This window comes from Centruroides sculpturatus, unplaced genomic scaffold (genome assembly GCF_000671375.1).
Source record: "Centruroides sculpturatus isolate CEXI.00-Female unplaced genomic scaffold, Cexi_2.0 scaffold158, whole genome shotgun sequence".
NCBI lineage: Eukaryota > Metazoa > Arthropoda > Arachnida > Scorpiones > Buthidae > Centruroides > Centruroides sculpturatus.
The window spans coordinates 259,183-269,576 of record NW_019384347.1 but is presented as its reverse complement, the minus strand read 5'-3'; the positions used below and the strand labels follow the sequence as shown (position 1 = coordinate 269,576).

The 10,394-nt window shown below is 31.7% G+C and overlaps 1 protein-coding gene across 1 annotated transcript in view; it reads left to right on the top strand.

Moving 5' to 3' along the window:
* Positions 1 to 5,051: 5,051 nt before the first annotated feature.
* Positions 5,052 to 10,394, top strand: part of LOC111636199 — an 11,635-nt gene continuing 6,292 nt past the window's right edge. The window contains exons 1-4 of the mRNA XM_023381403.1: positions 5,052 to 5,144; positions 6,060 to 6,241; positions 6,467 to 6,539; positions 8,029 to 8,112. Coding sequence (XP_023237171.1) covers positions 5,132 to 5,144; positions 6,060 to 6,241; positions 6,467 to 6,539; positions 8,029 to 8,112 — 352 coding nt within the window. The 5' untranslated portion in view covers positions 5,052 to 5,131. The remainder of the gene's footprint in view (positions 5,145 to 6,059; positions 6,242 to 6,466; positions 6,540 to 8,028; positions 8,113 to 10,394) is intronic.

Below are 10,394 nucleotides of genomic sequence, written 5' to 3'. Positions count from 1 at the left end.
GAGTTCAAATTTATTTTCATAGTAATTGTATTATATTACCTCACTGTTTATACAATGGTACTACTTTCTGTCTTCCTCTACAGGTTATGCCTTATACATATAGTCTATATTTCTATATAAACTTATTAACCGGATGAAATTTCTTATAATGAATTTATTTGAATATGATAATTATGATAAAAATTACGAAAGATAAATTGTTAAATTATTATTTTGTAGAAGCGAATGGAAACAAAGAGACGTCAGCAATTGGAAATGGATCTTCAAACAAAGGCGAATCCATCGATGAAGACGATGATGAAGTAAGAAAATATTTTTTAAATATTTTTTTACTTTATAAATTTATTGTCATTCTTTGCTAAACTTTCACTTTGAATAGTGTTTTGGTATATTTAAGATTTTCGTTTTTTCTTCTGTGTCTACAACGATTCTATACATTTTAAATGACAGCACGAAATCATTCGGGTTATAAATTATATGTTCAAAATTAAAAAAATAATGCATTAATCAAATTGTAAATATTTAAATATTACTTTAAGAATGGGCAAAGTTATGAAAAGACTAATTAAGATATTTAATTATTGAAGAATTTTGTGTTACAAACGAACATTTGATCATTTTTGCTGGTGGTTTACAAAATCCATTGAATTTGATTAATGCACACTTGTAAAAGTTCAGCATTTGAATTCATTTCTTATATTTAACGATTTTTGATAAAATTTACAGAAGACCACTCGTGTCTTTCTAATAGGAAATTTTTAACTCTTTCAAAAGATTTAATTATATCATTTTTCATTATTTCCGATTATTTATTGTAATTATGCTTCCATTACTTTCGTAGTAGTATTTTTAAACCAACATTTTTACATAAACTATGGATAATTTAATCTTCATATTTCATTGACGAAATATTTATATTATTAGCAGGAAACAACAAAATGNAATTTTAATATCTATTATATTTACTTAATTACTGCGACATTGATATAACGAGAAAGAGATTCGCTATATAATTACTGCGACAGGTAGCATATCGCACTTGCCTGTGTGCAAAACGAGTGTTACCCTGTGAAAAATCTACTGTATAAGTATTTAATTTTCTACATCTATCCACTCGGGTTTTTTTTATTTCTAAGCAGTACTTTCTTAATTTTAATAAGCGCGTTCCGGTAGCCGAGTGCATAAAACCACCACCAAACCCTGGCAGTTGGTCATGGGTTTGGGCATGGCAAATGGACTGGCCACATAACTAATTCTAACAACCGATTATTTGTTGTGGCATCGTCACAATGCCGGTCTGCAACTTTTCGTCACAATTTTCTCAGTTTTTTAGTAGTGCCCCTGTACATTATACAGTATTTTTCCTGTTGGCAATAGAGTCGTGCCAGTCATCTATCTAATTTCGTTCAGGGATGTTAATTAGCAAGTTCATATGTAGGAAATTTATTCCTTGAATATAAAAAAAACTGCTCAATCATATCCTAATATTGAATCGTCGCCGCTCGTATGACAGAGTGAAAGCGTGTCGTCTTTGCATCAAATGGAACCGACTTCGCTCGTGTTTATAGAAGTACTGTACCACGATAAACTACGACTTTATATCGTGGAAAGTACCCTTTCTGAAATTTACTGTTTTTATGATACACTTAAATGTAGACCATAAATGCCAGAAATTTACACTAAAGAAATAAATGTACTTATTTTTTGATGATGATAATTCAAAACGCACATTTTACACCTTTTTAAGATATATATTTAATCACAAAAAGACGCATTCAAAAATAGTATTCCAAACATGATTTCTATAATTCGTTACGAAAATATTTCTGAGCATAGACTTATAAAAAGCTCTTTTCAATTTGTGTATTAATATTTTGTTGTATTATACTAGCAAACACTTTATTCTAAAAGTTAGTTTATAAAATAGACATCAAAATTTTATGATATATATTTTTTTTCTTTTTGTTCTTTCTGCCCTGTGGACAACAAAAGGACATTTTTTCGGGCCTTTTATGGGTACATTCAGGCCCGTAATGAGATTGCAAGTCAACGAGGGATGGAACTAACATATCCGGAACAGACCAATCCCGAAAAATTCCTGGAGTTTCTCCACCGTCTAGATTTGATGCTGGGGTCTTCGGTCGTGAAATCCCTTCTCTTCTCGTTCTCGTCTCGTCAAAAACGAAAAGATATGATCGGTCAGAAAATTGTCTATTGATTTGGAATTTTTGTAATGGTATGTGCGCATACTAAGTGTAAGCTGTACAGTACAGTACGTTTATAACCTTCTATTTTGATTTTATTAAATGTGCCAAACCTAACTCATTCAAGGGACCTGGTGACCTAACAGAGAGCAAAGAAACCTGTAACTAGTCAATTTTCAGTTTTTTGTTCAAGAATGTGATGTTCTCGATTCTCCTAGAGATAAGCTAATGCCATAACAACCTCAGCCATGCAACTGGCATAGTTCAAATTCTATGGTGTTATATCATCGTAATGGCCTATATATATATTAATAGATCGCCAATGGATCTTGTTACACTTGCAGCTCTGCTCATGCACAATTATTTCCACGCAATCCAGATTCATTAGCCTGATGACTGAACGGTTTAGATTGCAGCCTATTGTTTTGGGGAACCCTGGTTCAAATCCGGACGAATCAAAAATTTCTAGGTATTTTTCGGAGGTAGTCCGTTCGGATATATCAGACCCGTTCGATATATCCAGGCCCGTTCTTCATTACACCAAGCATTTTCAGAAACCCGTTATCGTATGTTCAGAAAATCCAGATCACAAAGTACAATTTTTTACAATGTTTTGAAACAGAATATTTTCTCTGTTTCAGATCTTAGAATCTAATATATTTTTCAAAATACTGTATTCATTATTATTTGGATAGCAGACGATTTCCACAGAAAGTCCATTAGTGGCCGAATAGACAAAACCATTAAACGCTAGTAATTTATTGTGGGTTCAAGCCAATTCAACGGGCTGGCCTCATGTTTTCCAGGTATTTTTTGTGTTTAACACCTACCGTAAATAGAGACCAGATTCCCATAGAAAGTACTCTCGAAAGACATCCTTTGGTACCCAAGGGATGCCTTTCGAGAGGACTTTCTATGGGATAACGCCGAAATATTCCATCAATTCATCCATCCAATCTCCACAGTTCGATCATCCACATCTGCTAAAATAAATCGTTTTTATTGGCTTTGTACGCATGTAGCCTATATATATATATATATAAATATAAAAGGTACTAGCAAGAATTCAAACTAAACGGCTTTGATGTCCACCAAACTTTTACAAAAGTTTTGCTAAAAGTCATTCTACTATATGTAAGTGTAATAAAGTCCATTTCAAACCAGTTTTCTCCAATTCAATCTTTTAGGTCTTTTAGATACAGGATTTAGACTACCATTATGAAGGCTGAATGTCCGAGCGGTTAAGTTTATGCTTATAAAGATGAAATTGCATGGAAACAAATGAATTTTATTTAAAATGTTACTCAAAATTACAAAAGCTTAAATTTTTGCCAATTAAAACTTTTTATAACGATTTTAGTAAATGGCGTCCAATAGCAGGATGATAAAATATATTTTGTATAAACATAGATGACGTCATCGTTTCTAACGTCAAAGTTGAAGGCAATTTCCTTTATAGCGATTTTGCTAAATTGTATGATTATAGGCCTACAGTAACATACAAATGGACTATCTATATTCATGCAGTCCTTATCCCGAACAGTTTGTAGATATTTATCCTTTCCGAATGTTTCAGCCTAGGCAATTCTATCAAACGATGTTGTAGTTACCTACCGTTTGATAGAATTGCCTAGGCTGAAACAGAGCCTTGTGGTAGGTAACTACCACAAGGCCCTCTGTTCCATCTATAAGGAGATAGTAAGCACGATAATAAGTCCGATGTAGTAAGCACACAATTCTAAAGAGTGAAACAGACGCCATCGAAAGAAAATAGTGCCTCGATCGAAACAACTTGAAAGTTAGAAATCTCCAAAACCTTCGTAAGAAGAACGATAGTTAAAATAGGAGAAAGCTTAAGTAACAACACATGTAAATAAACTATTGAACCTAAAACGAGCAGTAAATTGTTAATTAGAAAAGAAAAATAATAGACTACGCAATAGTAAACTTACACATATATTATGTGATTAACGTTATACAATTTTATTTATTGCAACAACTTAAACTGTTATGACACTTTGAATTTCACAAGAGTCCCTTGCTTTTACAACTTCTTTTTTGCAATGACAGCGTGTATAGCCTTGCCCTCCGCTATTCGAAAAGTTGCAGCCTGGCATCAATAATCGCTGGTTAAAATTCATTTGTTTATTTGGTTACGGCAACTCGACACTTGAGTGACGTACGAGGAAAGATGCATCCCGGAATGAAGTTTATGTGAAGTTGGCTATATACGAACTTCCGATTTGTACCGTAATTCATGTTATTTCAATACAAAAATTTTCCCCCAAACGATGTTAGATACATAACCGGCACGGCTCTATTGCTAACGGAAAAGGTATGATGTACGGGGGAAAAACACTGCTACACTGCACGCAGGCGACTGGTATGTGCTATCTGTCGCATTAACGACCTATTAACGCATCTATTTCGCGCTAAATTATTGTGGAAGTAATTTGGTAAATATAATATATATTTTATTGAATTATGCCCCTTCTTGTAGTTAATTATTTTGTTAAATTTTTATCGATAAATGGCTCTACGAGTAATCCAGGAAATCGAATATAAACAAAAATCAATTGATTTATAGAAATTCAATCGATATTTTGGGGTGGAATGTACGACATGATGTACAGTACATTAGAAGAATTTGAAAGTAAGTACCGAGTTCCGTAGCAATTGATCGAACGACCGAGAAGTGACAAACAAACATTCTCACTTATTATCGCACTCGTCTTACTTTGTAGTTACACACCAAAAAAATAAATACCCCAAAATAAAATTGATCGACATGCGTAATTCTTAGCACGCGCTGCTATTATCGTTCGGTAAGCCCGTTTTCCATTGTTACATAAACAATAAATATAGAGAATACTTTTGCTGCGATTGTTCAGTGAAAAATTAGCGAATACAAAAGTTTAATTTACAAAATGAATATTTTGAGTAAGTTAAATACTTTTTATTGTATAATTATATTAATTAACTGTTTAATAACGTGTTCGCAATGAATATAAAGACATGCAATTAACAGTAATATTCTACGGCATGTTTAGAAATCCCAATAAAAATGTTATACGGTGAAACGATATTTAACTTTGCATTCGTTTTCTGCTGGAAACAATTATTAAACGGCATTAAACGTATTTTATGCAAATGAATAACAATCAATTATTTTATTTCTGCATCATTTCTAATATTTAAATATTGGGTTCCATTAAGATGAATAGCAAACAGACAGTAGCAAACAGAAATTACAACAGCATTTTTACAATAAGATAAGATATTCAAAAATAAGATTAAAATCTCTTGTTAATTTAAAATAATCTTATAAAAAGTTGTCACAACTGTAATATAAATGAACATTTGATTATTTACAGTTTTGAAGTTAATCTAAAAACTGAATATATAAAGCACATTTTATTCACACTTTTTAATACTTCTATCAATTAAGATAAAGTAAGCTTTTGAGTATATTTTAATAAATATCCGTTCATTTACTTCGACTGAGAATAACTTTTCAGTAATATTACATTTTCAGTTGACTTTATGATCGAAACAACTTACACTTTCCACACAATTAATAATATCAAATCACAATGCAATATTTATGCTGATATATCACGTTTAAATTAAAAAATTTCTAAATAGAAATCAATTGATTTTTTTCTAATTTTTATCTTATATTTTTGTGGATTTGCTGTAGAATAGAGTTCCAAAATATTTTACCAGAATAAAAATTTCATCTGTTTATTTGGTGTAAACTTTCTGTTTTTTGCTTTGTTTCTCTTTCTCAAATTCGTATATAATTTTTGAATTGTGGAGAAGAAAGTTTTACGAATTTCTGTGTTTATTGCCTAGATGATAATATTGAAATGGAAGTCCATGATAGCGATGGACGTTTACCATCTAATCCGAAAAAGAAAAGCATAGAAGATTCCCGTACAGAGATGAAAAATGCTCTCATGCAACTAAGAGCTTTGGCGGGACGGAATAGCAAAAGAATTGCTGATGAAAAGAGAAAAAGAGAATCGTCTTTTATTGTAAGTTACAATTTAATTGAAACTAATTTAATAATTCTTATCATTTAAAAATTTAAAACTGAAAAAACCCATTTCAACAATGCACAATCTTATAAAATACGTTATTTAAAATGGCTGCAAATTGTTTGTTTATTATTTAAAAAATATTTTCTGAGTTTAAAAAAAAAACCTACGAATATTGTAAGATTATCGTATGAGGAATCAGAATTTTTTCACTTTTTACAGGCCGCCGATGAAATACTGGGAATAAACGAAGAACCATCAGTATCAAATAATAAAGAAAAAGTATTGGATAAAGGTGAGGTCACAAATACATTATAAAAAATTTTCCGATTCATAAAATAATTTGTTTAAAAATTATTAAGGAATGATTTAATGTTAAACTCATTGTGTTAAAATCTCTTTAAATTTAGTAACATAATATTAATTATCCACCCGCCGTCTTTCTCGTGTGTTGCGTGTCGTAGTTTATTATATTCGAAACAATTCAAAAATAGTAAAAATTAATTTCAAAATGTTTATTTCTAGAAAGATCCATTTTATTTCATCAAAAACACTTTTGATAATGATATTTGTTACTGTTTAAATAACAACTTTAACGTACATTAAATAAAAATTCACCGAAAACATTATTCAGGTGGAGTGAACAAACGAATGAAATGATCGCAAAAGACACAATGTTGTTTTTTTTTACATAATTCATTGTTTTGCTGTGTACTCATTACTGATATCAAATTTAATTGACAAGTAATTTATCGTCTGTCAAAGTATACGTCAAGAAATTTCTAATAATCTTTAAATTTTCTGCAATTTTAACACATAAGCAATTTTAACACAAAAATAAAATTAATCCAATTATGGATTAATTTTATTTTTCGGCTGCTATAATAATTTAATCGTGAGGCATTTGACCTTTAGTGTTTTTGGAATCGTCGTATTTTGACACCTACGCACACGAAATAGTGAAAAAAGTAATTCCCTAAATATATGTGTATGTGTGAGTGTGAGACTACGTCTATTTCGTTTAATATTTCGGGAAAGTAAACATTATAAACCGAAATTTTCACGGTAACTTGAACATAAGGGACATCGAGGCTATTCAATTTTGATGATTAAAGGTCGAAGAAATAAAAATAGAAGTGGGTCACCCATCACGTCTGGTGGAGAATCGATTTTTATGAAGATTTTACACGTTATTAGCACTTACAATATTGTATACAACTCATCCGTATTTTTAAAATTAAGCTTTCTCTTAATTCTTTGAGAGTGTGACATTGACAGATAATGTTTAAATGTAAGATAAACGTTTGTAGAACTGAGACATCGAGAACTAAATTCGAATTATTGTGATATGTAACACAAAAGTTAAATGTAAATTCTTGTATATAAAGTCGATAAAGTCGGTGTGATTATTATTATCGAAACCCGTTTATTTAATAGAAGTCGAACTCGTAATCTGCACCCGTATTCAAGTCCAATTAAAACACAGACAATTCGTTGAACGTACGCAGATTTTTGTAGTGTATCATATTTTGAATGCTTTAATTCTTTCACAATGAGAGAGATCTGAGTTCAAATTTATTTTCATAGTAATTGTATTATATTACGTCACTGTTTATACAATGGTACTACTTTCTGTCTTCCTCTACAGGTTATGCCTTATACATATAGTCTATATTTCTATATAAACTTATTAACCGGATGAAATTTCTTATAATGAATTTATTTGAATATGATAATTATGATAAAAATTACGAAAGATAAATTGTTAAATTATTATTTTGTAGAAGCGAATGGAAACAAAGAGACGTCAGCAATTGGAAATGGATCTTCAAACAAAGGCGAATCCATCGATGAAGACNCATTATACAGTATTTTTCCTGTTGGCAATAGAGTCGTGCCAGTCATCTATCTAATTTCGTTCAGGGATGTTAATTAGCAAGTTCATATGTAGGAAATTTATTCCTTGAATATAAAAAACTGCTCAATCATATCCTAATATTGAATCGTCGCCGCTCGTATGACAGAGTGAAAGCGTGTCGTCTTTGCATCAAATGGAACCGACTTCGCTCGTGTTTATAGAAGTACTGTACCACGATAAACTACGACTTTATATCGTGGAAAGTACCCTTTCTGAAATTTACTGTTTTTATGATACACTTAAATGTAGACCATAAATGCCAGAAATTTACACTAAAGAAATAAATGTACTTATTTTTTGATGATGATAATTCAAAACGCACATTTTACACCTTTTTAAGATATATATTTAATCACAAAAAGACGCATTCAAAAATAGTATTCCAAACATGATTTCTATAATTCGTTACGAAAATATTTCTGAGCATAGACTTATAAAAAGCTCTTTTCAATTTGTGTATTAATATTTTGTTGTATTATACTAGCAAACACTTTATTCTAAAAGTTAGTTTATAAAATAGACATCAAAATTTTATGATATATATTTTTTTTCTTTTTGTTCTTTCTGCCCTGTGGACAACAAAAGGACATTTTTTCGGGCCTTTTATGGGTACATTCAGGCCCGTAATGAGATTGCAAGTCAACGAGGGATGGAACTAACATATCCGGAACAGACCAATCCCGAAAAATTCCTGGAGTTTCTCCACCGTCTAGATTTGATGCTGGGGTCTTCGGTCGTGAAATCCCTTCTCTTCTCGTTCTCGTCTCGTCAAAAACGAAAAGATATGATCGGTCAGAAAATTGTCTATTGATTTGGAATTTTTGTAATGGTATGTGCGCGTACTAAGTGTAAGCTGTACAGTACAGTACGTTTATAACCTTTTATTTTGATTTTATTAAATGTGCCAAACCTAACTTTCAGTGACATTCAAGAAACCTGGCGACCTAACAGAGAGCAAAGAAACCTGTAACTAGTCAATTTTCAGTTTTTTGTTCAAGAATGTGATGTTCTCGATTCTCCTAGAGATAAGCTAATGCCATAACAACCTCAGCCATGCAACTGGCATAGTTCAAATTCTATGGTGTTATATCATCGTAATGGCCTATATATATATTAATAGATCGCCAATGGATCTTGTTACACTTGCAGCTCTGCTCATGCACAATTATTTCCACGCAATCCAGATTCATTAGCCTGATGACTGAACGGTTTAGATTGCAGCCTATTGTTTTGGGGAACCCTGGTTCAAATCCGGACGAGTCAAAAATTTCTAGGTATTTTTCGGAGGTAGTCCGTTCGGATATATCAGACGGACTACCGTTCGATATATCCAGGCCCGTTCTTCATTACACCAAGCATTTTCAGAAACCCGTTATCGTATGTTCAGAAAATCCAGATCACAAAGTACAATTTTGTGAGATTTTTTCAATGTTTTGAAACAGAGTATTTTCTCTGTTTCAGATCTTAGAACCTAATATATTTTTCAAAATACTGTATTCATTATTATTTGGATAGCAGACGATTTCCACAGAAAGTCCATTAATGGCCGAATAGACAAAACCATTAAACACTAGTAATTTATTGTGGGTTCAAGCCGATTCAACGGGCTGCTTTTATGTTTTCCAGGTTTTTTCGTGTTTAACACCTAAGTAGAAACCAGATTCCCATAGAAAGTACTCTCGAAAGGCATCCCTTGGATACCAAGGGATGCCTTTCGAGAGGACTTTCTATGGGATAACGCCGAAATATTCCATCAATTCATCCATCCAATCTCCACACTTCGATCATTCACATCTGCTAGAATAAATCGTTTTTATTGGCTTTGTATGCATGTAGCCTATATGTATCCAGTAGAGCGTCGATTATCAAAATCAATTGGGGCCTGGGGTTGTTCGGAAAATCGATGTTTCGGATAACCGATTATAAACGAAAAAATATATTAATTGATCCCATCTTGACATTTTTCTCTGTTGCATATTGCTTCGCGTTGAATTTTCGTCGATGTTAAGCCTAACAAAGACTATTGTAGCGTTAAAAATTATTTTTTTATTTTGTACGTACAAAATAAATATATTGAAAAATATTAAAACAATAAAAAATTATACTTCAGAAGTTAATTTAGTATCAGAAACGTAAAATATTTGAGTAGCCGAAGACATAGCCAAAGATTGCAGCGCCACAGCACTGGCGAAAATTTAAATTTGTCGACTGGAATTCCTTCGGATAACCGAC